The sequence below is a fragment of the Furipterus horrens genome, unplaced genomic scaffold, assembly GCF_987537825.1.
Source record: "Furipterus horrens unplaced genomic scaffold, mFurHor1.1.pri manual_scaffold_6, whole genome shotgun sequence".
In the NCBI taxonomy this organism is placed as follows: Eukaryota; Metazoa; Chordata; class Mammalia; order Chiroptera; family Furipteridae; genus Furipterus; species Furipterus horrens.
In genome coordinates, this window is record NW_028327176.1 from 51922389 (window position 1) to 51950304 (window position 27916).

General features: G+C 46.3%; 1 protein-coding gene across 1 annotated transcript; it reads left to right on the plus strand.

Moving 5' to 3' along the window:
* The first annotated feature begins 914 nt into the window (after positions 1-914).
* On the plus strand, positions 915-27597 carry VAX2 (ventral anterior homeobox 2). The gene is made up of 3 exons (XM_090280286.1): positions 915-1182; positions 18143-18330; positions 26939-27597. The coding sequence occupies exons 1-3, from the start codon at positions 945-947 to the stop codon at positions 27383-27385; spliced, it is 873 nt and encodes a 290-aa protein (XP_090136412.1). The 5' UTR covers positions 915-944; the 3' UTR covers positions 27386-27597.
* The last annotated feature ends 319 nt before the right edge of the window (positions 27598-27916 follow it).

Below are 27916 nucleotides of genomic sequence, written 5' to 3' on the forward strand. Positions count from 1 at the left end.
GCCTTTCTCCAGCCCAGTGATGGAGAGATCTGGGACTCAGAACTAAGGAGAGGTGGGAGAGGAGTTCAAAGGGTGGAGGTGTGATACAAGGAAATGCACACCTTCTGTGCCTGTCTGAGAGTGTGGTCCCTTGTGTGAAGGCCTCAGAGTCGAAGGAGAACCAGGCATTTGATGCCTGTCAGCCTCGTCCTCAATCGACCCTCTCGGCTCCTGGACCTTGTTATCTGTCTGCAAGTCCTTTTTCTTTCCCCGGGCCAGGAGGGTCATTCCAACAGTCCCCTTGCCTCACTCACTCCGGCTCCTTGACTACATTGTCAGCCTTGCTCTCTCTGGAGCGCCGGGAGGGGTCTTCGGTCTGAATTCAAGAATGTGGCTAGAGGTTTGAATCTTGGGGCGCGAGGGTGGAGCGCTGAACTCTAGGCGTTAAGTCCCCGCCTACAGCCCGCGACCCAGCCAAGCGTGGGAGCAAGGCCAACCTCCAGTTTTCTGTTATGTCTCCCCGGAGTCGTCTTCCTGGAGCATTTTGGTTATTGATCCAGCTGAAAAGCCTCATATCTAAGGCTGTTTGCTTCCCTGGCGACAGGGAAGTGGGGAGGGGCGTAGGCTGGCGGTTGGAAGCAAGGAGTTGATAACTCCAGGAGAAGATGTAGGGCGTTCCACAGTACCCTCGGGCAGCCCCAGCCTTCCTTTGCGGGTTGGGAGTGGGGCTAGACCAGGGGTAGAGAAGTGCCCCCCCAGCGCCCCCCCCCCCCCCCCCCCCCCAGCGTGCTGCGCCTGGGAGAAGGGACCCGGGACACAGGCCCAATCAGAAAGAGGTGGAGCAGCTGGCGGGGGCGGGGGAAGAGGAGGGTCGCAGTCGGAGCAGGGGCCCCAGCGGTGACGAGCCGCCCACTTGGCCAGCCCAGGCTGGCCAGGCAGTGGCGAAAGCAGTGGTAGCTGCCAGTATGGGCGATGGGGGCGCGGAGCGTGACCGTGGCCCAGCACGCCGGGAGTCTCGCGGAGGGCGCTGCACGGACCGCGGCGGGGTAGAGGATTCGAGTGCTGATACCGGCGGCCACAGCCCAGGGGAGATTGCCAGGACCACTGCCTCCAGCCCCGCGGGCTCCAGGGAGAGCGGCGCCGACAGCGACGGGCAGCCGGGGCTCGGAGAGACAGACCACTGCCGCCGCATCCTGGTACGAGGTAAGAGGACGGCTCGCTTCCCAGAACCATTGTACCCCCCCCATCCTACCCCAACTGGGGTCTCCGACCTTCCCGGAGGTTCCACCTCCCAAATAATATACTCATTCCGTCAGTTTTCATTGAGTCATTCTTTCAGTAAACAATATTTTGAGTGTTTATTGTGTGCAGGACATTGACATGAGCGCAAAGGACAAAGCCGCGAATGGGACCAAAGAGGTCCCCATTTTACTGTCGTACGATTCTCGATCTCTCCGGCCAGTCCCTCACCCTAGGCTCATTCCACCTGGTCACTGAGGCAGGGACAGAAGTGGGAGTATGGGTTCCCGTTCCGCGTCCCTCACAGCAAGTGCGGAGAAAAGCTTCCCGGGGTCAGGACGAGGAGAGACCAGGGCCCGGAACGGCGGGGAGGCGGAGGGGAGGCCTGGCTCCGCTCTTCGCTAGGAGAGCTTCTCCGCCTCCAGCCCAGCCATGTTTCCCATTCCCAGCGACTCACCGCGCAGGTTGCTCTCAGGAGAGGCACGGGGACACTCAGGGATGGCCCACCTGCCTGTGCTTCGCTCTTGGTTCCAACTTCCTCGGGGCGCCTGGGCCCAGCCGGTTGTCGGTGAGGCCTTCTTTCTGCCTGGACTTTCTCGTCTCCACCTTCTTCCCTGGCCATTTATTTCTCTCCGCCGAGGAAGCCTTCTCAGCTCTCTTCCTGCAAGCGCCTGTGGACTGCGCCCGAGTACCCAGTTCTCCCTGGCCTTCTCCCTGCGAGAATGAGGCTGTTCTGACCACTACACCTCCTCACCTCCCCCTGCCCCCAGCCAGCTAGCCTCAAGCAAAGCTGTAGTCTCAGCTTTCGCCAGTTCACCCCTAGCTCTGAGAGATGAGGGGAGAAGGGGGATTCTGGCGTATTGCTCTCAGCCCTTTTCTAGGCCATGGCCAAAGCATCTCAGAGCCCCCGGGCCGGGAGACCCAGAGCCCAAAAGAGGCCACTCACTGTAACGGTTCCCCTGGAATCCTTCTCCAATTCCCTCGCCCAGATTCCTCCGGCTGACTTTTTCCAGATTCTCCATTCTTAAATGCCTGTCCTGCCGGCCTCGGTCCTCTGGAGTTTCCTGTCCCAGCGCCTGGGGAAGGGGAACCAGCCCAACTGGAGTTTGCTCCAGCTCCGGGACCCTGAGTTTGTCTGACCCAAGCTGGGATACCTTGGCTTGGTTCAACATAGCCTCCCCCAAGCTGCTCGGTATGGGAGGCTCTGGAAATAGGGGACATGGCTAGGGTAAAGCATGGAGGCAGCTCAATATGAAGTTCACTGATGATTGTCTTGGACATGGATTCAGGGAACCTGGTCTTGGGAAACACTCCTGGTCAGATATGGCCACCTAGAGATGGGGTTGCCCACTGCTGCTCTGAGGGCAGGCCTGAGTTACAGAGCAGGGCATGGAGGGGTGGGTAGTCCCCACCCAGCAGGCATTCCAGCAGGTGTGTGGACCTGTTGGGCAACTGGGATTAAATTAGATGCCATTTCATAGACTGTGGGGTGTCCTGGGTGCAAGGTGATAGCAGCTAGCTTGGAGTTCCATTAAAGAAATCTGCAGGATTCACAGAAATGGCAAATCATTCTGCTAAACCCATACCACTAGATTAAGGCCCTCAAGTGCCCCATCTATGGGTGGGCATTTCCTTCTCCTGAACAATTGTGAGTTAAGAACAATCCACTGTCAGGCAAAGATAGACTTGTGTGCATTGTCAGAATGTGTACTTCTTTTATAAATGCACATACAGCGATGCTGTCACATTTGTACAATATAACGAAAATATAGCATAAAAGGTGTACTTATGCACCTAAAAGAATGAAAAGGTAAACAGGGCCCTCATAAATCTCTTTGTCCTTTCCCATTTAATAACAAGGAGGTTATTATAGGTCTTTACCACTAATCCCTCCTAGCCAGGGCCACCTGCATCACTCCAGGCCTCACAGGGGCCCAGGGTGGAGGCTCTGACAAATGAAAGTCCCCACATTGGTGAAGAGAAGTCAGCAGTGCTTTAGCCCCAAGATGGATGTCCCTTCAGTACGCTCTAAGCAGAGAGTACATTTTGTCCTTGACTTCTGAGGATACATTCTAAGTATATATGGAGGAAATTTTAAAAGGTGGAATGAAGGTGTTTGCCATCATAGCCTTCAGGATGCTAGTGAGGTGAGGATTCTGAGAAAGAGCCCCACTCTCTCTGGGTCTTTGCCCTTCTTTCTGCTTCTTTTCCACTCTGCACTTGCTCCCTTGATGGCTCCATCCCCAGGTAGCAGATCTTCTGGGGAGTCCCATGGCACAGAAGAGTAAGAGGAATGCTTGGGTGCTGAAATTAAGTGAAGTTGGTTTGGGATACTGGCCTGGCCTTACAGCCATTTGAATTTGAACTAGCTTTTTGTTTTTGGGGTTTTTGTTTGTTTGTTTTGTTTTGTTTTTTGCCTCTCTGAGCCTTAGTTTCCTCACTGTACAAAGAAGCTCATCACTCTTTTACCTTGAAGGACTGTGCTAAGGGTCATAAGTGATGTTTATAAAACTGCAAACACCCAGCAGAATCTTGGGAAACACTCCATTGAGTGAAAAAGCGGGAGCTCTGAGGTGACCACAAACCATGCAGGGAGTGGGCCTCCTTTCTCAGACGCCTTTCCCAACTCACCCCCTGTTGACAACATGGTCTCCTCTGGGCCCTGGGCCCAACAGGGTTTGGAGGTGAGCAGCCAAGGGGTCAAGAACTGGCTGATGAAAAGAGAGTTCCGAACGCCTTGCAGACCAAACTTGCAGCCTCCCCCAGTCCTCTTCAGGAACCCTCCTTCAACCCAATCACTCAAGTTTCTGACTGACTCTGCAGAAATGCGGGTCAGGGAGCCAGGGAGACGGACCTTGCCTCTTCCCCCACCTCAAAATGGAGGCTGCTTTATGCTATACATTGCACAAACAAGGCTGCTGGGGTAACAGGCGTGTGCACACGACAGGAACACTGCATGCCCCACCACGGACATAGCTAGTCTTTCCCAGGGACCAGATAGCCCGGCAGGCCGCCCCACACCTCTGTGTGCAGGGCCCTGTGGCTGGTGAGGGGTAGAGATGGGGGATCCTTTTGTTTTATATTTGTTAAGGGCTTACCAACCACGGCAGCTGGAAGGAAGAGGCTGCCTCGTTGAGGTTGCCGCAGCTTTAACTGCACTGGGCAGGTGGGGCGGGCAGTGGCGGGGCAAAGGCCTTTTTGGTGAACCCAGGATCTCCACAGTCACAAGAGGTGGGACAAGTCTCCCCCAATACTCCCTGCAACCTCACAATCTGTGCTAGCACCAGCACACGCAGATTCTCCTGCGTGATTCCCAGATCAATCCTAACTCGGATTCAACAGCACATCTGGATAGAGCCTGGAATGGCTGTCCGCCAGCAACACCCAAACAATGAGCATGGTGTTGGTCCCTACATACCTGAAGTGGTCCTTTGGGCCTGTGGTCTCAAAAACCCATTCAGGCAGCCCCCTCTGCCCCCAAAACTGTGCTGCCACCTTGGCTCAGATTGGGTAGGACTCAGAGGCTGCTCTCAGAGTGCACACCTGGCATAAGGACTGTGTCTCTCCCCACTTGGCCCAGCACCCCATCTGGAGGCAGGAGTACAGGAAAACTGCTGGATCCTTTGAATGAGTGAATGTTGGGATCCCCTTCAAACGCCACCATCCACTACCTGATCCGCTTTCACCTGGGAGCTTTCCATGGCTGGGGACACGTGAGGACAGAGGAAGGCCAGGGCCTCTGGCTTTGGCTGAACGATTCCTTCTGCGGATGTGAGTGTGGGGCAAGGGGGCATTGAATTTAGTAGGGTCTGGCTCCCCTGAGAATCTGGGGACAGTGCTGGACCCACGTTCCAGAAACGCACACATGGAAACTTTTATGGATAGCAGGATGGTGGGCACCTGGCAGGGTCCTGCCTGCCACAAATGCCACTGAGGATGCCTGGCAAGGTGCCACCACTTCAGGGAGTGGCCTGTGGGAACAGGCTCCCCCCTCCAGCAGCCCAGTGCCTGGCATCCCCTCGATTTCTGCTTAGATTTATAGCAGCCACTGGACCTAGGAGGACTCAGCCCAGACTTCACAGGCCTCGTCCTGCAGGTCGCAGTGGCCTAAACAAGGGTGCACCCGGCGGGCATGTTGGCAACAGAGGAGGCAGGCACAGTGTTGTATAGGAATGAGCACTGGATTGAGAGCTTCTGCCCTCAGCCATCAGCAAGATGATAGCTTTACTGTCTGAGTTTGTTAACAGTCTCAATAACCTAGGGCCAGCTCCCCAGGCAGCAGCTGAAAGGTTTAAATGGTTCATCCAGGGGACTGACTACACTTTGGGATTTTTGGGTTTTGTTTTAATTTTTAGTTTGGGGGGTTTGTGAGAGAATTCGGTTTCTTTTTTATTTTTCTGGGATTTTGTCCTATGTTTGTTATTTTTTTCCTTTTGCTTTGTTTGCTTTTGGCAGAAGGGCACAAGTTCTCATTGCTGGTCTATGATGGGCCCTATCATTTCAGTCTTTATTTTCCCCTTTATATACATACTCTCATGCCCCCCCAATACACGAGAGAAGCAGACCAGCTACCAAAGGGGTCATCTTGTGTAATGTGTCTGTGTGGAGTATTTTCATTTTCAAGGAAGTGTGCAGAGCGTTCAGCGGCTCCTTGTATTCTCAAGCTAGTTCTGCTGCCTTGGGTGGACAGAACCATGGCCAAATATCTCTCTCACACACACATACACACAATTGCAGGATTGGAGCTTACAGGTGTGGCCCACAGGCGACCTGGCAGGCTGGGAGACTGAGTGTCCCAACTGTGGAGACAATGAGTACTTGGGACTAGAGAGGACCACAGGCAACGTGTGTCCCTGTGCCTAAACTGGCAAACAAATGAGTCTTCACCCACAGCGCAACACCTGCAGGAAGAGAAGGGGTCTAAGGGCTTTAATGCGATTTCTTCAATTACCCTTTACTGGAACCTGGGGCCTTAGTAACTCTAAGCTCCCCACACTGTTTGCCAAGTTTTCTTGATTTGTATTTTAAATGGGTGGGAGCGTAGGAAGCATATGAATTTTGCATTTTATTTCCTGTTTGCTTAACGTAAAATAATGATTGACCTGGCTCTCCTCGGAAAGCCTGTAAGAGGGCTACTTGTCAATTTGTCAGGTGACTTTACACCCCAATTTGAGAAACTCGGAGAGGATACCAGAGCAAGTGGGCCTGCCCAGGAATCCCTGGGACTCAGGGTGGTCTAGGTGCCCGGTGTGCCCTCTCCTCCCCAATCCGGGCGGGAGGTTGGAGGATCTCAAATGGGGTACCAAGGTAGGATCCTACGCGGCTGAAAGAGCTGGCAGCGTCGGGAAGGGATCTGGCCTACAAAGCCGAGCGGTGGGCCCACCCAGAACTGCAGCAGCGGCATAGCGGCGGGCCGGGTAGGGGGAGCTGGGGTTGGCTATAAGGTGCACGCCGAGGCGCGCAAAGCTCTTCCAATCCTCTTGCCCACGTTCGGCCCCCCTTCCGCCCCCCCACCCTTCGCCCCACCGCCTTGCCCTTCGCTTGCTCGCTTGCTCTTTGATTCATTCCACAAACATTAGCGGGTACGTAATATATGCCGGAAAGAACCGGCTGCAGATGCTGGCGCTCGGCTTACCAACCCAGAGACTGACTCGTATCCGGGGACCTGCGGGGTTCCTGGGCAGCCCCTGCAGCCGGACCCGGGTGACCTGGGAGCCCTGTGGGCACGAAGTTCAAGGGAGGCGGGTGCCGGGAGCCGGGAACCACTGATGTCGCGCGGAGACCACGTAAGAGGTTGTCACCTCGCCCGCCAAATCTATCCAATCGTTCAGGTGCTTTTCTAGCACACAGTGGGCACTCAGTAAATATTTGTGGACTGAATGAAAGGAGACCACGCCAGCAACATCGTAATATCACTAAGTAGAAAGCTGCAACGCCTTTCCCCAGGAGAAAAGTCTGTTTATTCTAAAATGACCGCCTTATGTTTAACATCAAAATGTCGTTCCTAATGAAATTGTGATAATGCCAGAACACAGAATAATTGTTAAGATATGAAGTTTATAACGCCATATTTTTGAAATTTTCTGCAATCTCCAGCTTTTGGAAACCACTGAAATATAAAATCCGAAAAACGTCAAATATTGTTCTTTTACTGGTAGCTGGATCCCTAGGGAGGCGCCGGGTAACAAGGCCGGTAGTGAGTCTCCCGGCTCTCTGGGGTTGGTTAGTGTGCGGTGAGAGAAAAACCAGATAAATCTGCATCCCTCCTCCCCGCCGAATTCACAAGCCTCCAGTCCTTCGCTGAAACTTGAAGTTACCGGGCTAATTATAGCCAGGGTCTGTTCTGAATTTTGCTACTACCGCCGCCCACCACGTCCAAGCCGGAGCTGCGGGGAGACGAGGCTGGGCGGATGAGGAGGCGTCGAAGGACCCTGCCTCCCGCAGAGCCACACTTACAGGTAGAAAGAGGATTTAAAAACAAAAAGCAGCCTTGGCTCCGGTAGCTCACTGGGTTGCAGTGGGTACCGTGCTGGAAAAAGTTTAGGGTTCTACCCCTGGTCGGGAGTGTACGGGAGACGGACCCGATCGAAGTTTCTGGCTCCGTCTCTCTGTCTCTCTCTGAAATCAGCAAATATATCCTCCAATGAGGATTTGCAAACAGAAAGGAAAACCCGAAGTGCGACCGAGCGGAAGAAGGCTCCTAGAAATAGCACACCCTGCCCCCCTTCCCAAGTTTCAGGGGTGCTCTTCCAGGCATTTCCCATTTTAAGATACAAACATTAGCAAAAGCGGAATCATTTCATATAATCTGTTTTGCCGTTTACCTTTTTAAAAAAATGTAATCTGCAGAGGCCATCTTTTCAGGCTCAACTATTTCATACTATTATTTGGCTGGAAAAGCCAAATTCTCCTTGTCTCTCGTGGATGTTTCAGTTGTTTTCCCAAATGTAAACAATGTAAAATTAATTCGCAAGGAAGAGGTCTCTACGCACTTCTTTGAGTATTTCCTAGCAGTGGAATTACTGTTTGAAAACGTTTACACACACTAAAATTTTTTAAATTAAAAACATGTTTTCTTTAATTTTAAAATAGTGATTTATATAAATCAAATATCAAAAAGTTGTTAAGTACACGGTGAAAAATCTCTCTCCCAGCCTTGTCTCCCATCCTCAGGTTCTCAGGCTCAAAAGCAGCTTTACTTTTTTTAATGCTTTCTGAAAAGTCCTTTCAAATAGTTATTACACTTATGCAAGCCAGTGCAGCTATAGCCTTTTCTGTTGCTTTTATTTTTAACTCATATGGTGGCATCTCTATATTTTTCTGCACCCTGCTATTTTCACTTACCAGTATATCTTGCGAGGTAAATAATTTCTTGTTCATTTTTTTGTTTGTTCATTTGTTTTTACAGATGCATAGTATTCCATTTATATGGATTGGATGGACCATGATGTATGTTATAGAACTAATACTTTATTGGTAGACATATAGCTTTTTTCTTATCTGTTGCTGTTCTATACAATGCTGCAATAAATAAATTTGTTCCTTGGTCATTTCCACCTGTAGAGGTATATCTGTCAGAGAAGTTCCTAAAAGTATCCAGGTCTAAGAGTATCTATATTTATAATTTGAAAGATAATGCCAAATTGCCCTCCATAGATAGTACACCCCACCTCCCACAAGCAGTGTTTGTATCTCCAAATCTGGCCATCACAGTTTATACTTTATATCTTAATAGTTATTGTCAAATTGTTCTTAAAAAAATGTTTAGCAATTTATACCCCCACTTTAGCCCTCTCCCCACATGGGACATATATATAACCTTTGTCAATCTTATAGGTGATAAGTAATACCTTGCTGCCGTTTTAATTTTAATTTTGTTGAATATTAATGAGATTTTTATTTTACTTATTTTAAAATTATTTTTTATTGTTTATGCTATTACAGCTGTCCCCATTTTTCCTCTTTAGTTTCTTTTCATGTTTATTGGCCAGTTGTATTTCTTCTGCTGTTATCTATTAATTCATTTCTTTCAACCACTTTTAATTTTCAAATATCCCTTTCTTTTTTGATTTGTAGGAACTCTGTATTATGTATAGTAGCTCATTGCTTTCAATATGTGTTGAAATTTTTTTTAGTTTATAATTTGTCTTTTAATTTTGTTTTTGATGTCTTCTGTTTTCTGAAGTATAAAGTACTTCAGAACCAATCCATGCTGTTTTGTTGTATCGTGTAAAAGTTGAAAGTTCTTTATTTTCCCCATATAAGGCACTTTCATTCCCAAGATGTAATCTCCTCAACTTTCCCTAGTAACTGAAAAAAAATAAATATGAAAGTTATATGTTACAAAAGTGGGATTTTTTTTTTTTGCAAAGTGCTTTTTTCCACACAAAGCGCTTTTTTTCACTTAATAAACATTTGTGGAAATTTTTCTACATAGAAAAGTATTCCATTATGCATATGTAATACATTTATTTAAACAATTCCCTTTTGATAGATATTTAGCTTGGTTCTACTCTTTCACTATTACAAACAGTGCTTCAGTTAACATCTTTGTATCTCAATTTGAACAGATGATTGTTAAAAGTCTCATTTATAAGACAATCTGAAAAATGTGAGAATAGGTATTATATTTTATATTAAGGAATTATTGTTAATTTAGGGTTTGTGATAATAGTATTGCCATTTCTTCTTTAGGAAACTTATTTTTAAGAGATACATATAGAAAATTTCTGGATAATGTGATATGATGTCTGGGATCTGCTTAAAATTATGAGTTAGAGAAGAAATAGGATTTTTCCATGGTTTATCATTGTTGAAGTCAAGAGATAGGTATATCAGGGTTCATCATACTGTTATAATTTTGGATATGTTTAAAATTTCTAAAAATAAAACATCATTTTACATACATCTGGTATCAGTATAATCACATGATAAATTTCTAGAAGTAAAAAACTGAAATCCAAGTACATATAGTTAAAATTGTGATAGACACATCCAAATGCCAAAAATGTACTAATTTATACTCCCAGCAATTGTGTATAAATGTGTCACTTCTTCACATCCTCCCATCCCAGGATATACTCAATCTTTCAGAGTAAAACCTTTCAAGTGAAAAAATCTTATTTTTATTAGAATTATAAATTACTAGTGAGGTCAAACATTTTCATATGCTTATTCTTCGTTTTTATTTTCTATTCTGTGAAATTTTTATTCATGAACATAGCCATTTCTGTAGTGGTTTGCTCATTGTTTTCTTATAGTTGTAAACACTATTTATATACTAAGGAAATGATCCCTTTTACTGTGATGTTTTGCATATCTCTTTTTAAAAAAAGTTTCTATGAATTATTTCTCTTTTCTTAAACTTTGCTATGAGTTTTTTCCTGAATTAAAGTTTAAACTGTAATCACATCTATTTGTCATTTCCTTTTTAGTTCTCAGTTAGAAAGTTCTTCTCCAAGCAAAGATAAATAGATATCTTAAAATTTTTGTTACAAAAATATTTTTGTTAGTCTTTGAAACAAACCAAATAATAAAGAAATACGCAAAATAAGAAGGGAGAAACCTTCCCTTTCTGACTAGCATCCACTCCCTAGCGCAAACAGAAGAGAGAAGTGTTTATTCTGCCTGACTTGATCCTAAGTAGGTATAAACACACACACACACACACACACACACACACACACACTAGTTTTACCTTTTGTTCTTCATAAAAATTTGCTGTTCTCATGTAGCAGTATATAACGAACACTGGTTCAGGTCTGGATATGGAAATGTACCTCTTTTTGTCTACATAATAGCTGATTATACTGTGATTTAATCAACATATTTCTGCTGATAAACATCTAACTTTTTCTTCTTTATTCTCTTACAAACTATGCTACAAACAGTGGGTCTGTCTTCATCAAAGTATACCAATGTCTAAAGGGGGGAGAAACCTCTACAAAGTTTCTAGGACAAAGAATTTATGAATTTCAATTGTGCTAGGCATTGTGAAATTGCCCTCCCAAAGAACCTCATATTGTATTAAATTGTATTCTTACTAATGGAGCTTGAGAGGACCTACATTTTTCCTTATTCATCTTTGCCAGCACAATTTTCCCAGCCTGATAAATCAAATATGGCATCTGCATATAAATTGTATCTCATTGCTCTTCTTCATTTTCTCTGATTCCCTCTGAGCTTGAGTATTTTTTACATTTCTTAGCTGCTTACATTTTTCTTCTCTGAATAGCCCATCATATAATTTTCTCAGTTTCTCACTGGGCTGCTTGGCTTTACTCGGTGGTCTATAGAGACTGTGTGTGTACTAGAAATTAAAACTCTGTTATGCATATTTTATCCCAAGCTGTTATTTGTCTTTTAACCATCTCTCATCCTGCAGAAGCTTTTATTTCTAGGTACACAAAACTGTTAGTGGCTTTCCTTTTTAAAAATTATTTTAAGGTATTTTTCTATTTTTAGAATTTTATATTTTACATTTAAAATTTTAATCCATTTGTGTTTATTTTTGTATGCAGTGTGAGACAAATTACTTCATTTCAAATAATGAGCTAATTGTCCAGAAGCCACATCTTTAATTCTGCCTTTTCTCCAACTAATTTGAAATGTCACCTTTATAACATACCAAATCCTCATTTATGTATGGATTTGGTTCATAATCTTATACTAGCATCATACTGTTTTAGTTGCTTTAGAAATGTGACATATTTTGCTATGTCATAAGCAAGTATTTTCTCCCTATTCTTTAACTTTTTTAAAAAAGTATCTTTCATTTTCAATTTTCCCAATAAACTTGGAAATTAGTTTTTCATAAGGAATATTTATACTTACATAAATATTGTATTTGCAGATTAAGGCTGGAAGGACCATGTGAAGAAACTTCCTCGGTGCTAGGGGATGTAGTCAGGTAGGGTTCTGTGGAGGTCTCTTGGGAGGGGGTCCGGAAGGGAGTATCATTTTGATCCTAGAAGTCAGGAGCATTAATTATTATGAGGCAGGGGTCAGCACCTCTCCCAGGTCAAATACTCCTTGGACAAAATCACCCTTGCTGGCACCCCTAGGGCTCACCCCTCTTTGAGGAGAGCTGAACGTCAGCAAATCTCAGGACTCATTCCATTTAGACTCATGCATTTCACCCTAACAAGCGCCTGCCTGCAAAGAGGCCCCTGAAATTAAAGCTGTTCCTACTTCCTGGTGCTTCCCCCAAACTCTACCCAGAAAAGGAATGATTCTGGGAAGGAGTCTGTGTCACTATGGATGGACTAGATTTTGCTGCAGAGACAACCCAAAGTCTCAGAGGTTTAACAAAACACAGTTGTATTTCTCACTCTTATGATAAATCCATCACAAGTGAGCAAGGGCTCATCTTCATATGCAGAAACCCAGGCTGATGAAGCTCCATCTGGGCTCATGCTTCAAGGACCACCACAGTAGAGGAAGGGGATGTGGCATGTTAAAAAACTTTTTTTTATTTATTGATTCTAGAGAAAGGGGAAGGGAGGGAGAGAATCATCTATGTAAGAGGGAAATATCATTCGGGACCACACCTGCAACCTGGACACGTGCCCTGATCAGGAATCAGATTGGCAACCTTTCAGTTTGCCAGATAATGCCCAACCAACTGAACCACACCGGTCAGTGCTAAACCAGATTTTAAAGTGTTCACTTAAAAGTGCCTGCATCCATTTTTCTTGGCTAAAACAAGTCATATAATAATATCTCATTTCAAAGGGCAGAAAATCAGTGCAACCCTACCTTGTGCCAGGAAGAAGTTAGAAACACTGATGAACAGCATTCTTGGTTTACCCACTAAATTGACTTTCATGAGTGACCTTCTCTGACTGTCCTATCTAAAATAGCAAACATACGCATCACACATGCATGCATATGCACATGCACATGCACAAACATACATAAACACTATGGTTATTGAGTTTTAGTTATTTGGTGACGGTCAGTAGTATCTTCTAATCTTGTTTTATTGTCTTCCCAGCATTTGTCATTGCCTTACATATTAGTTTTTAAAATATATTATCTGTTTTTTTCCCCAATACAAGACCTATGGGAACACAGACCTTGTTTATTTTGCTCTCATTTCTATATCCTTAGATCCTATAATAGAATTCGGCACATAGTAGGTGCTTATGAAATACACATTGAATGGTTGAATGTATATACTTAAAAATATTATTTAATAACCTTTTTCACTTAATGTCAGTTTATATAGACATTGCCTCTTTTTTTAAATTACATGGTATTTGATAGTATGAATTACCATAATTTGTTCAGCCATTTGTCATGTGGGGAAGATTGAGGATGCTTTCAAATTTTTAATATTTTGAACAGTGCTGCAGCAGATATCCTTGGAGCACATGAACCTGTGATTTTCTCAATAAGTACTTACTAAAATAAAATTTCCAGGGAAAACATTAGGTGCATTTTTAATCTTAACAAATGCAGCCTTAAAAGTCCTGAAAATTTATGGTGCTACCAACAGTGAATGGGAGTGTGGATTTTCTTACCATACATCACTGCTTTATTGATATTCTTTTAATGTCTTTCCAATCTTATAGGAGACAAATGATTTTTCCATTGTTGCTTGAACTTTAATTACCTAATTTCTGTGAAGCTGTGCTTATTTTTCCATATGTTTATAGGCCATTTGGCATCTTTTTCTGTGAATGGCCAAGATAAATCACTTGAGCATTTTTTCTACTAGACTATTTCCCTTTTTAAAAAACCATTTGTTTGTCATTGCATTTTATATATTCTGAATATTATTTCTTTGCATTTTTAAAAAGGTATTTTCTTCAATTCTATTTTCTTTTTTGTATTTTACCTTGGTTTTGGTGCTTTTGTCGTACAAAAAGTTTTTAGCTTTAATATAGTCAAATGCATCCTTTGTTTTCCCTTTTCAGCTCCAGATTTGCATCTTGCTGACAAAGCTCTTCTCAAGTTTAGAATTATAAAAATACTCTCCAACATTTCTTTTAGTGTCTTTAACACTTCATAGTCTATGATTTGCTCTCTAATTCATCTGAAACTTATTGTTATTTATGATATCAGACAGGAATATAATTTAATGTTATTCCAAACAGATAATTTATAGACATTAGTCTACTTAACTCCACTTATTAACTAGATGTAATTTCCCCATTTAGAATGCTCTCTTGATCATAAACTTCATCATATTCTGTACTTTTGATCCCATTGTTTCCCAGTATCTAGTCATTTGAATGCTATCTTCATCAATTCTGTTATATTCTTGTTCCATTTATTTAATATTGTAGCATAATGCATTTTAAAGTTAAATATCCACTTTAGCTTCATCCTGAGCTCATAAAATCATAGCTTTACCCTTTTTTCTAGTAAACATTAAAATAAGTGCTTAACCATTGAAATGACATTGCCATTTTAAATTATCTTACAAACCACAGTGGAATGCAGAAAAACTGGGGAAACACCACCATTGCATTCTTTCCACTAATGTATTTGTCCATTTCTGTGACAGAACATCATTCTAGCCTCATGGCATTCTTTGTTGTTGTTGTTGTTGTTGTTATTGTTGTTAATGTCTTAATCTGAAATAATTTCAGGCTCACAAGATCGTAAAAATAGTACCTAGAGTTCTTGTGTATCCATCACCTAGCTTCTCCCTGTGGTGACATCTCACATATCTGTAATCATTATCAAACTTGGGAAATTGACACTGGCGCAATATAATGGATGAGTCTACAGACCTACAGATATTATTTATTTTTGCATGCACTTATATTTTGTTTTTATATATAGTCCTATGACACTTTGTCACATTTATAGATTCACGTAACCACCACCACAATCAAGATGCAGAGCCATTCTGTCATTATCAAGGAACTTCCTCATACTACCCCTTTATTGTCACACAGTCACTCCCCAATCCCTGATAACCACGATCTATGCTTCACCTCAATACTTTGTCATTTTGATAATGTTGTATAAATGAGATCAATCATATAGCACAGAATCTTGGGAACTGACTTTTTTTTCACTTAGCATAATGACTTGGAGATTTGTCCAAACTGTATGTCTATCTATAGTCGTTCCTTTGTTCTGTAGTGTCATAGTGTAGCTATACCACAGCTTGTTTACACACTCACCTGTTGAAGGACATGTGGGTGTTTTCCATTTGGGAACCATGACAACAACTAAAGCTGCTATGAACATTCATGCGCAGGTTTTGTTTTGTTTTTTTAATTGTGTGTGCAGGTTTTGATGTGAACCTAAGATCTTGTTTCTCTAGGGTACATGCCCAGCGGTGTGATCATGGGGTTCTATGGGAAGTATATGTTAAACTCTTTAAGAAACTGCTGGGTCAGTTTTCAGAGTGGCTGAACTAGTTACATTCCTATTAACAATGTCTGAGAGATCCGGTTTCTCTGCCACGTCACCAGCATTTTGCACCCTCAGTGTTCTTTATTCTAGCTATTCTAATATGTTTCCCATGGTTTTGATTTGTCTTTTCCTAATGGCTAGTGATGCTGAGCATCTTTTCATGTGCTTATCTATATGGCATGTTTTGATATCTGGTGGGCAAGCATGAGATTGCCTTCCTTACACGGTCCCTGCCTCCCCTGAGCCTGAGAGGAACAGCTGACCTTGGCTGCTCCCCAGATGGCACTGCTCCACTCAGCTCTGCCACAAGGAGGAGAGGGCGGGTGCTGGTGGTGGTGGATGGTTTGGCCTCTGCGGTTGGGAGCACAGGCTCAGAGCTTCAGGTAAGCCCTGGGAAGCTTACTGGGGAGTGAATGTGAAGCTTTCCACACCATACCCCCAAGACACTGTTAATAAAAATCAGTGCCTCTGGAGATGGAGTCACTTGAGGGTTGGGAGGACATTCTCAGACTGGGCTCACAATTGGAAAGAATGGGATCTGAGCAAAGGGGACCTAGTCACAAAGGTTCACAGACATTACCCCACCTTTCTGGAATGTAGAAAGAATTGGAGGGGGAAGCTTGAGTTGTCCCAAACGGCCCGTGGGTCCCACCAACACTCAAGAGCAGGGTCCATTTGTCATGCTCTGCCCGGCACTGCTGTGCAAGACCTGCACAGTGGTGGGGGGAGAGCCACCTCTGAGCAGTGACTGTGTCCCCCCACGCAGACTCACCTTCTCCTGGAGGGTTCGCTGTGAACACAAAGTGCTTGAGGACCTCTGAGATCCAGGCCAGGACCTGTGAACCAGAGCCCATGATGAGCTAAAGTGTCCCCTGGAGGGGTGAAGGAACCCTAGCAGTAAGCAGGAGGAGCCAGTCTCAGATACTGGGGCCTGGGGGTGGGGGCGGGGGGCATTGAAGGGAGAGGTCTCAGATTCACCCTCTAGAGCAGGTTCTCAAGGTAGGCTCTACAGTCCCCTGGCTCACAAAAAGCATTCAGAGGTAGACATTCCAAATGTAGGTCCTTTCCCATGTCTTCCAGGACAATGATGAACCCATCTAGAAGGTTCCATTTTACCCCATGACCAAGGTTGTCTTCATTATAACTTATCAATTGGTCATTAAGGCTGGCTAAAAGAAGGTACTTATAAAGTAAAATGAGGGATTTTCTAGAATTTCCTGAACAATGTCAGTGTGACATCAGATACATTACTTAATATTTGTTTCTTTCTTTCCCTATCTGTAAAATGGGGATAATAATAGTCCCAACTTCACTGAGACACTGAAAGGATTAAAGTGCCTAAAACAGTGCCTGGCTCAGAGCAAGCACTGCAGAGGGGTCAGCTGTTATACGGTAAAACACAAGTGGGGGCTGCCACGCCCCCTGCAGAGGGTTGGAGTTCCTGCACCTGTGGAGAGTGTCTTGATCAGGGCTGCCTTGAGTTGGTTAAGGTTTCCCATTGATGCTAATCTTCCTAAGCAATGGTAAATGTCTGTTAGTTTAGCTTTATTATTATTGACATCATGTGTTGGGAGTGAGTGGTTCGATAAATTCTACAGAATACAATGCTGCATGTTTCCGCACTCTAACTTTTGACATAAAATTTTCTTATAACTAGATTTTAAGCCATCCATGTGTATGGTTCAAATATGGATCACCTTTGTCCCTGTCATTAAAGCTAATATATACATAAATAACAGCCCCTGCCCCAGACATTTGACTTTTACTGAACACACTGTTGCTGTTGCTGTTGCTGTTACAGAGTTCTTTAAGCGGGGCCATCTGGTGCATGTGGGCTGCAGGGTTTTCAACCTCTCTTAGTAGGCTCTGGAATACCGGAGACCCCATGCATGAGGGGCCCAGGAGGGTGGCCCTGCTATTCAGAACTAGGTAAACTAGTAAGCAGTAAGTACCCTCTGGAAGGCACCCCAGCTTGATGTAAGGCAAAGGCCCTTGGGCTCCTCCTGGGGACCCCAACTTCCCAGGCTGTCCTCTCCCTCACACCAGCTGGTCTCTTCATGGACCTCAGGAGCATCTGCGCAGAGTACTCACCTGTGTGTACACACGAGCCTGCGCGCGCACACACACGCACACACATAGGGCTTAGGACCCAGCTTGGAACATCTCCTCCAGTAAGCCTTACCTAACTGATCCTACCCGATGCTAACCCATCTTTTCCTCTGCACTTGAAGACTTGGTATATCTCTTTCCATTTGTTCCTTACTCTGCTGAGAGAACAGAATCCTGGCTGAGCCAGAGTGAATCACTTCTGCCCAGGCTATGATAGTAGACCTGATATTTGTACTAAAGCCCATTCACATACATACATCCATTAGATGCAACGCATTGCATGGAATGATTAGGAAGCTCGGTCCAGAGACGGTAAGCAGCTTGTCAGAGGTCGTACAGTCAGGTCCACGCTCAAGGATTCCCCATGTAATTAAGATGTTTGTTGGTGGCCTAACTCCCTAACTAGAGAACTAACCTGCCTCCTTAATGACCCCTGCAGATGCCAAAGGCACCATCCGGGAAATTGTCCTTCCCAAGGGCCTGGACCTGGACCGGCCCAAGCGGACCCGCACATCCTTCACAGCGGAGCAGCTGTACCGCCTGGAGATGGAGTTCCAGCGCTGCCAGTACGTCGTGGGCCGGGAACGCACTGAGCTGGCCCGCCAGCTGAACCTCTCAGAGACCCAGGTAAGAGGGCATCCGGGTGCTCCACCACTGCCCTGGTGGCCTGGGAGCTCCCTGGGTGTGGGAACCAACTTTGGAGGAGCTCAGACATGCACTAGGGACAGGCATAAAGCTACAGGGAAGCCAGAGAAAGCAGACGCAGTGCTGGCAAGAGAGAGCTGGTGTGTGCTGACTTTGGGGTGCATCAGGCAATTTGGAAGAAATAGGGGGAAAGGCCAGAGAAACCTGGAGTGAGGGACACTCGCAATGCAATGAGTGGCTCAGGGGGATGTTGGCACATGAGAGAAACTGTAGAAAGGGATGGTGAGGGGTTGGGTTAGGGGACAGATGAGATTTTACACAACAGGGACCTTATTTCCCCATTCTCACATTCTCCTACCCTCTGTCACCTTCCCTTCATCCCAGTGTGGCTCAGAACCTCTTATTCGAGAGAAGGGTCTGAGTACCCACTTCACCCAAGGAGGGCTTAGCATTTTAACAATAATGTGCTTAACCCAAAGGAAAAACTTCTGTAAACCGAGTACCTACTCTGTGTGAATGGAGGCATTTCAAGCTGGCAGTAGAGCTACATCATGATAACAACAACAACAATAATACTCACTTGGTACTTACTTGTGCCAACAACTTTTATTGTTGTTGTTGGGGTTTTGTTTTCTAACCAAGAAAGTAAAGATTTATTAAGGAGAGAGCACCATGCCTAGAGTCACAGGTAGCACATGCTCAGAGACATGGCTCCCCAATGACTTCTGGGAGGATGGATTATGTAGGGAAAAATCACTAGTCATGATGACTCATAGAGTTAGGGTGGTGGTGTCTACTGACTGGTTGGTGCTAGGGTAGAGGGTAATTGATCGTGGCATCTAGTCCTCATGTCAGCCATGGAGTTGTTCTGTCCAATTCACAAGGAATTGTTCTGTGGGATCAGTTCACTTTCTTGGATCCAGAGCTAAAACACACCTGAGGCCAAGATTTTATTTTGAGTTTGATTGAAAACTCTGTCTCAGTAGTCAGTAGACTCAGGACCTTGTTCTTAAAACTACTGGTTGTTGACCAGAACCTTGTCGTCCTGAGGGCTTAATTATTAAACAGGGGAGACAGAGGTGGGTGAGCCAGGGCACTAGGTGAGGCCAGTTTGAGTCAAAAGAAAAGATCAAAATAAAAGGCCAGATTAAAGAAAATTAGGTTTCTGCTCAGTTACAATTCTGGATATGTCGATGACTAATCCCTACCAACCACCCTTTGACGTAGCTACCAGTATTATTTTATTTTACAGATGAGGAAAGATTATACCCAGAGTCACACAACCAGTAAGTTCCAGAGCCGGGCTTTGGAGAAGTCTGGCATCTTCATGCTGCCTGTAAACTGGGCAGTCAATCTGGAGCTTGTCAAAGAGTAACTCAAGAGACCCTTCGTTAACTACAGCTCTACTAGTTTAACCTCATCTATGAGGGAGATCAGTCAACAGATGTATTGCAAGCAACGCCAAAGAAGGACTTATAAAGAGAAGAGAGGGAAGAGAAGAGTAAGGAAACCAGGAAGCCGGAAGGTGCACTTCCTGGGGAAGGATGTGGGAAGATGGCTGAGGCTTCTCCCTGAGCTGCAGGCTGCTGTCCTCCCCCTGGCACTCCGTGCACTGCAGTGAAGTCAGGCTCATCCAGCGCCCTCATCAGAATTCCTTCAGCTCTCCCAGTCACATTGACAAAGTGCTGTCTGGTCCACCCCTTGTGGTGGGGTAGTCAGATGCGCCTGGGCTTCCTCATCCTCCTGGGGTAAACCTCAAGTGGGGCAGAGAGAGAGGTGGGAAGGGGCGAGAGGAGGAGGAAGGAAAGGCAGGGAGGATGGGACCTGCTGGACAAGGCCAGATGTCCTGCAGGCTCAGGCTGACCCTCCCTGCCTGGACCTGTTTTCCTCCAGACGCCTCTGTAGAGTCCCAAACAACCCAGCAGAGGGCCCCTGGCAGCTGGGCCCTCCCTCCTGCGGAGCTGCGCACCTGGGGCTGTGCTCACCGAAGCAGCTGCTTTGGCTGAGCCAGACCAGTGCTCCTGGGGGACTTAAGGGAGACACCTTCAAATCCTGAAGTCTGGGCACAGAGTTGCTCCTCATTACCTGCCCACTTTCTTTGTCCTAACTACCCTCTGCCTCCCCTAATGTTGTCCCAAACTCTCCCCTGAAGCTTTGCTCTCCAAGGGCACCTCAGATGCCTAGGCGAGCAGCTCCTTTATGGTTCTCCTCATCCCCCTGCCCTGCCCCCCATACACCTACACTGACCTGCCTTTGAAGGCCAAAGCCAAGCCCCTCCTCTTCTAGGAAGCCTTCCCTCCTCCCAAGAAACCTTTTCCACGTGGCCTGAACTGTAAAGTGTGTGTGTGTGTGTGTGTGTGTGTGTGTGTGTGTGTGTGTGTGTGTTGTGTTGTTACTGTTGCGTGTGCGGTGTGGTGTGGTGGGCACCAACCAGTATGTACTTCCCAAGGATGAGAATGTGTTTGGAGGCCATGTCTCTTCACACCTCCTTGAACAGCCCGGCACAGAGCTGGGCATACAGTGAACCCTCAAGGAATCCTTACCTTGTTGATTATTGCTTACCATCCCCCTTCTCTTTCCCCAATCCCGGAATTTTGCAGGTAATATAAAGTATAGCTAACCTTTATTGAGAGCATCCTGTGCACCAAGCACTGTTCCGAGGGTTTGCCATCGTCTAACTCCTTTAGTCCTCAGCACAAACTTGTGGGATACATGTGAGGTTTCTCTCCTGTCACCACTTCTGATACTAAAGGTGTGGCATTTTCCAACACCAACAGCAACCAAGTCTCCAACACCAGCTGGGTGTCCAGTTCAATTCAACTGAATTCTTACACTAACTCCTGGAGTTTGCACAGACCCTACAGGTTAAGGGCTCAGTCTTACAGGACAGTCCCACGTCAGAATCCAGTCACAAATCCCAGGGCCCTCCCCCACCCCACCCACTTCTGACCAGCTATAAATCTGGGGGTAACCTCACCCTCCTCTTTATGTTTGATCATTCACTAGAATGACTCACAGAACTAATTTCACTTACATTTACAAGTTTCTTATAAGGCAGTGGTTCTCAACCTTCCTAATGCCGTGACCCTTTAATACAGTTCCTCATGTTGTGGTGACCCCCAACCGTAAAACTATTTTCATTGCTACTTCATAACTATAATTTTGCTACTGTTATGAATCGTAATGTAAATCTCTGATATGCAAGATGTATTTTCATTGTTACAAATTGAACATAATTAAAGCATAGTGATGAATCACAAAAACAATATGTAATTATATATGTGTTTTCCGATGGTATTAGGCGACCCCTGTGAAAGGGTCATTCGACCCCTAAAGGGGTCTCGACCCACGGTTGAGAACCACTGTTATAAAGGATACCACTTGAAATTTACTTAAAAAGATGCAATTCTAAACAGCCACATGGAAAAGATACATAGAGCAACGGGAGGAGGAGTTCAAGGAGCTTCTGTACCCTTTCTGGGCGTGCCTCCTTCCCAACATTTCCATGTTTTTGTGTTCACCCACCCAGAAACTCTCTAGATCTCATTGTTTAAGAGTTTCTATAACCTAATCTCCAGGCCCCCACCCCCAGAGATCAGGGGGGGGGCTGAAATTTCACCTGTCTAATCACATGTCTGGTTTTTCTGTAATCAGCTCCATCTTGAAACTATGAGTCACCTCACTAGCATAAACTCAGGTATGCTCACAAGGGGCTTGCTATGACCAATGGGAAGACAATCCTGTCACTCAGGAAGTTCCAAAGGTTTGAGGAGCTCTGTGCTAAGAACCAGGGACAAAGACCAAATATATTTTTTATTATACGAGAATGGGTCTTTATTATTGCTACTTTAGAGAGAAGGAAACTGACGCACAAAGAAATTAATGTAGGCACGTTCATTGGCTCATCTAATTTTTATAAAAATGGCCTTATGGATAATATTATTCCCATTTCAGAACACTGAGCCTCAGAGAGGTTAATTAACTTACCCAAGGTTATAGAGCTAAAATTGTGTGAAATTTTCGGTATATTCATCCATACTTTTGTTCAAAAATATTATTGAAGCCCTGGCCAGGTTTCTGAGTTGGTTAGAGCATTGTCCATACACCAAAAGGTTGTGGGTTCAATTCCTGGTTGGGGCACATGCCTAGGTTGCGAGTTTGATTCCCGGTAGGGGCACGTTCAATAGGCAGCTGAGCGAAGTTTCCCTTACATTGTTGCTTCTGTCTCTCTCTCTCTCTCCCTGCCCACCACCAAAATCAACAAAATATATCCTTGGTTGAGAATTAAAATAAATAGATACAAATAAGTAAGTAAATAAATTAATTAAATATTATTGAATATGTAACAGATACTGTTCCAGGCATTGGGGATATAGCAGAGAACAAAACAGACCAGGGGCCTGCCTTCACACAGTTTATATTCTGCATAAGAAAGACAAACAGTATTTAAAAGTGACAAGTGCTGTTAAATAACAAAAATTAAGCTGAGTAAAATTTAAAGATCTTATTGGCTTTATTGAATAATTCTTGAATTTGGTAGCATCCTATCTGGCAAGTAGAAGAATCTTTCAGGAGCTGTGCAAAATGGAAGGTTTTTATAAGCAGGAGGGGGTTGTTTCAGGCATAGGTTACCTACCTATGGGGAGTGTAAGGAGGTTATCAAGTGTATTATCTCATTAGCGGTGACCAGGAAATTCCATCCAGACTAACTGATTAAGGTTATATTCCTGGGAGAGAATGAAATTGCAGTTAGGTTAGGTGTTGAGTCGCAGTTTGCTGTTGTGTGCTTTGCACAAGTGAGTTCATTTGGTGCCTGGCGTCTCTTTTTTAACAATACTATGAGGGAGATAAAACATGATATGATAGAGACTAGAAACAAAATCTTTTATTGGGGTGGTCAGGAAAAGCCTCTTGAGGAAATGACATGGAGCTGAGATGTGAATGATAGGAAGAAGTAGACAGCTAGATGAGGAGCCACAAGAAGAGAAGTCAAGACACAGGCTAACTGAAGATCTGATGATGGGAACTGGCATAGAATGTTCTAGAAGTGTCAGAAAGTCAGTGTGGCTAGAGTTGGAGGGTAACAGGGTAGGTAGGTCGGGCAGATCACAGCATGCTTAGAGGTGGTAAGGTGTTGAATGAAGAGTGGCATGAGATGATTGGCAGCTTCAGAAGCTGCTCTGGCTGCTATCTGGAGAAAGGGAATAAGAGTGGACCAGTTGGGAGCTATTGTATGTTGTCTTGAACAGAGTGGTGGCAGTGGGGAGAAGTGAACTGCTCTGAGATGTACTCGCATTTGGAGGTAGGACCTGCTATGATGTGCTCATGGATAATGTGCACAGGACAAGGGATAGGGAAGTGGTTTGGGCTTGAATAACTGAATGAATGCTGAGAAATGGTCAATGATGCTACTTAACAAGTTGAGAAAGTTGGAAAGGAACAAGATAGTGGGAGAGGAATCTAGAGTTTTGTCTTAGATCAGTGAAGTTTGAGATCCAAGTTGAGCTATCTGGAGGGTATGTCAGCTCTTTCTCTGGGGGCTGGCTGGTTTTTCCCTGATTTACCTGAGGGTCTTGGTCAGGACTCTTTGGGAGAAAAGATAGGAGATTTCTTCAAGCATGCTCAGATAATGGATAGACTCCCAAGGGATACAAAAGGAGGCAGAGTTATGTGGAAATCCACAAGCAGGAACCACGGAATAACCAGGTCTGGTAGAGACTGGAAGCCAAAGGTCACTGTGGACCCAAGACTTCAGCTCCAGGCGCACAGACCTCCTCTCTGGTGCCTCACTGAATCCACAGCCCCACTGCTCTCCAAGTGCCTGCTTCTCTCTGTGCCCATTCACTTCTCTTCTCTTCCTGCTGCCAACCAGAATCTTGACCCTCTTCCCTGGATACGAGGAGGCCCCAGGAGTGGTCCTAATTCAAGCAGAGAAAACATAGGGCTTTCTCAGGACTCATTCAAATTTCTAGTCTCTTCCTTAACGTCTTTGTGCCCAATTAAGTTGAGTTGTCTGAACATTTAAATGAGAAGCCTATGGACAGGACAGGGTGGACAGAACAGTGAAGCCCTTTCCTCCCCTCCCCACCACCCACAGAGCTCTGCAGGCTGAAGGGTCTTTCTGTTGTGGGAACAGTGAACATGACACAGCATGGCTGATTTCCACCTTGGACTTGCCCAGCACCTGCAATTGTGCAATGAAGGAAGGCCCTGGAGAGCACGAGGTTGGCTCACAGGGATCTCTCTCAGACCCATCAAAAGCACTCTCCACCCACCCCCACCCCGCTGGGTGCATGCGCTAAAAGCACTTCTCCTATCGGAGATAAGAAGGGTCCTACCTAGTCCAGTTCCCCTTGTTTGTTCCCCTTGTTTTTAGAACCCCCCAGTACACTTGGTCACCATGTTTTGTTTCAAGGAGAATGTCTTGGTGTTTGATTAAAGCAGTGTTTCTCAAGGTATGGTCTTCAAACCAACTATAGGTAGAACCCCTTGGGTTTCCCATTAAAATATAGATTCCTGGCTCAGATTCTACACTCAGCCCACAGGTTTCAAGTCAGAATGTCTAGGGAAGACCCAACACCTTACAAAATTTTCAGCTGATGTGGTCACCACGCTGCTTAGAAGACTTCATATCTGCCAGCACTATACTGAGTCCATATTGTTAGCTTAGTGAGTCTTCACAACAAACTGATGAGGAGGCATTGTTATGATCCCCACTTTACAAATGGGGAAACCAAGGCACAGAGAGGTTAGTTAACTTGCCCCATGTCATCTAACTAATTAAGGGAAGAACCAGAACTGAATCCAGACTGTCTGACCTCGAGGTCTTCTTCACTTATATCATTTGCTACTCTCCCAAAATACTAAGTCTATCATAGCACTTGCTGGCCTGTCCACCTCTCCCACTACTGGTGTCTGAGCCCCAAGTGGGTAGAGAAGGAGTTTTACTTATTCTTGTTGTCTCGGCACTTGGCACTGCTGGCATGTATTAGATGCCTGCTATTTATATGTTGTATGAATGAGTGACCAGAGTGCCAGGGTCAGAGCAGGAAACAAGAAAAGAGGATGTGGCTGTGGAGTAAAGGCTGGCTCCAGGATTTCCCTCACTTGGCTGGCCTAAGGGACTTTTGCCGGACCAGGAACCAGGTGCCAGACTAAGGACAAACTGCCAAGTCCCAATTCTGACATGATCACCACTTAGTTTGGGTAAGAGCAGCTCTGGCCCTCCAGCACTTGTCCTCATCCCTGTTCCCATCCCCTCTGCCCCAGATGGCTTCTTCCAGAACAGCAGAACAGGTGGTCTCTTCCTGGTCCATGTTACAACAACCAGGGCCACCCAGATATACAGGCACCGCTTACCTCAGATTAAGTGTGTGCCCACAGTTACAGGAAGCATTCTCTTAAATATTCATGTCATTTCCAAATCAACAATGAGTCTTGGAATTAACAGTGACCATGCATGAGCCTGAAGAAGGGGATGGATGCTCTTCCAGAAAATGCCTCCCCAGTCTAGGCAGCCAAGTGGAAACCACCTCCTCCTCTGGTGTGCAGCCTTGGGTCACACTGTGGTACCACAAAGGATCAGGGTGAAGTCACCAAGCATTCACTGAGTTCCAGAGAGGGAGGAGGCAGGATGGCAGGAAAGACCACAGCAGGCAGGGAAAGACGAGGGGAAGGCCACAGCCCCGGAAGTGCGTTGCGCTTCAGGATAGGACCTGTGTCCGCTGGAGGAGTGCCGCTAAATTGAGCAGGTCAGAGTCTGGGCAGGCGATAAGCCAGAGCCTTCCAACTTCCTCTGGCTCCCAGCCCTGCAAATGTTAAGGTTTGGATGTGAGGCACAGAGATCCTTGAACAGTGGTTCTCTCACCTTGGGATCACCTGGGGAGCTTCAAAGCTCCTGGTGCCAGGGTCTCAGACACCCCCATTCTGTGTGGACCAGTCTGAGGTTAGGAGTGAGTTTGGCTCCCCAGGTGGACAGAGTTGAGAAGCACAGCTGGAGAGGTGCTGCCACAGCCCAGGGGAGAGGACCTGGGGAGCTCTCTGGAGGTGCGGTTTTCTGCTTGGGTAAATGGAGGTGTCCTCATGGAAGAAGCAAGGTGGGGAGAGGCCCCTCTGTGGGGCAGTGGATCGGAGTGGGATCTGTACATGTGGGGTTTAACAGGCAGTGGGACAGTGGCCTGGAGCCGGAGCAGGAGTTACCAGCACATAAAAATGGTGGCTGCAACCCTTAACTCGGCTGAGGGGGAAAGATATGTTGAGCCAAGAAGGACGCTTCATTTGTGCCCTCGCAACTCCACCCTCCATCTGCATATTCATTCCTCCATCCTAGGTCAGAGTCAGCAGTGAGGGGGTGGGGGGTCCATGATTTGGGGGACCAGGGTCCCCTTGAATTTTACCCAGGGCAGGCTGGTTGGGAAGACCTTAATGACAATCTGAATGCTCTTCTTTCCCCTCTCCCTCCACCTTTGCTCCCCCACTCCCTACACCCTTGCACTCCCCGGCCCCTCCTCTCCTTCTCCCCTCCCACCTGACCCCTTGGCTTTGATTGCCCCCTCTCCCTTCCTGACACCCTTGCCCCCACCATGCCAAGGTGAAGGTCTGGTTCCAGAACCGCCGCACCAAACAGAAGAAAGACCAGAGCAGAGACCTGGAGAAGCAGGCATCCTCCGTGTCCCAAGCCTTCGTCACTTCCAACATCCTGCGGCTGCTGGAGCAGGACCGGCTGCTGTCCGTGCCCCGGGCCACCAGCCTCCTGGCCCTGACCCCCCGCCTGTCAGGCCTGCCTGCCGGCCACAGGGGCACCTGCTTGGTTGACACCAGGAACTCCTCCCCACATGTCACCCCGCTGACCTCAGCCTCCACGTCCCCTCCGCTGCCGCCCCCTCCTCCTGCACTCTGCTTCTCCACTCCACCGCTCCTGGACCTGCCCACAGGCTACGAACTGGGCTGCTCAGCCTTCGAGCCCTACAGCAGGAGCGACAGCCAGCTAGAGTGGAGAGTGGGCAGCCCTGGTGGCGCCAAGAAAGCTAACGCTTAAGCCTCCACCCTGTGTGGCACTTTGTCCCCAGCACAGCACCACCCCCACCTCCCAGCCAGACCCAGTGGAGGTGGGCAGCCACATGCCCTGATCCACCTGCCCCCCAGCTCAGCGACTCTCGACCAGGACCAGACAGCCTTGGTCCCGCAGTTTGCGTGTGAGAGCATGGTGTGTGCGTGCGTGTGCGTGCCTCTCACTGAAATAAAAGGAAAGCAATGACGAAGGGAAACCGAGTCCCCGCAGCACCACCACTGCCCCTCAACCCACTCTCGTCCTTCTCCTGGCTGGGAAGGGGTAGACCTCAAGAAAAGGGGGCAGAAACTGGGGCAGTGTTCACAGCTGAGGAGGGTGGGGATGGGGCTACCTGGCTCCCACTTGTGAGAAACACTCACAATAAAACCCCGGGACACAGGACTTCAACAGCAAAGCGAGGCGTTTATTCACGAGTCTGCAGAAATGGGTGTGCAGCCAGAGACAGGCACACCGTTGTCAAGACAGACAGGAGTATTTAAGCTCTAACGCAGGGTGCCC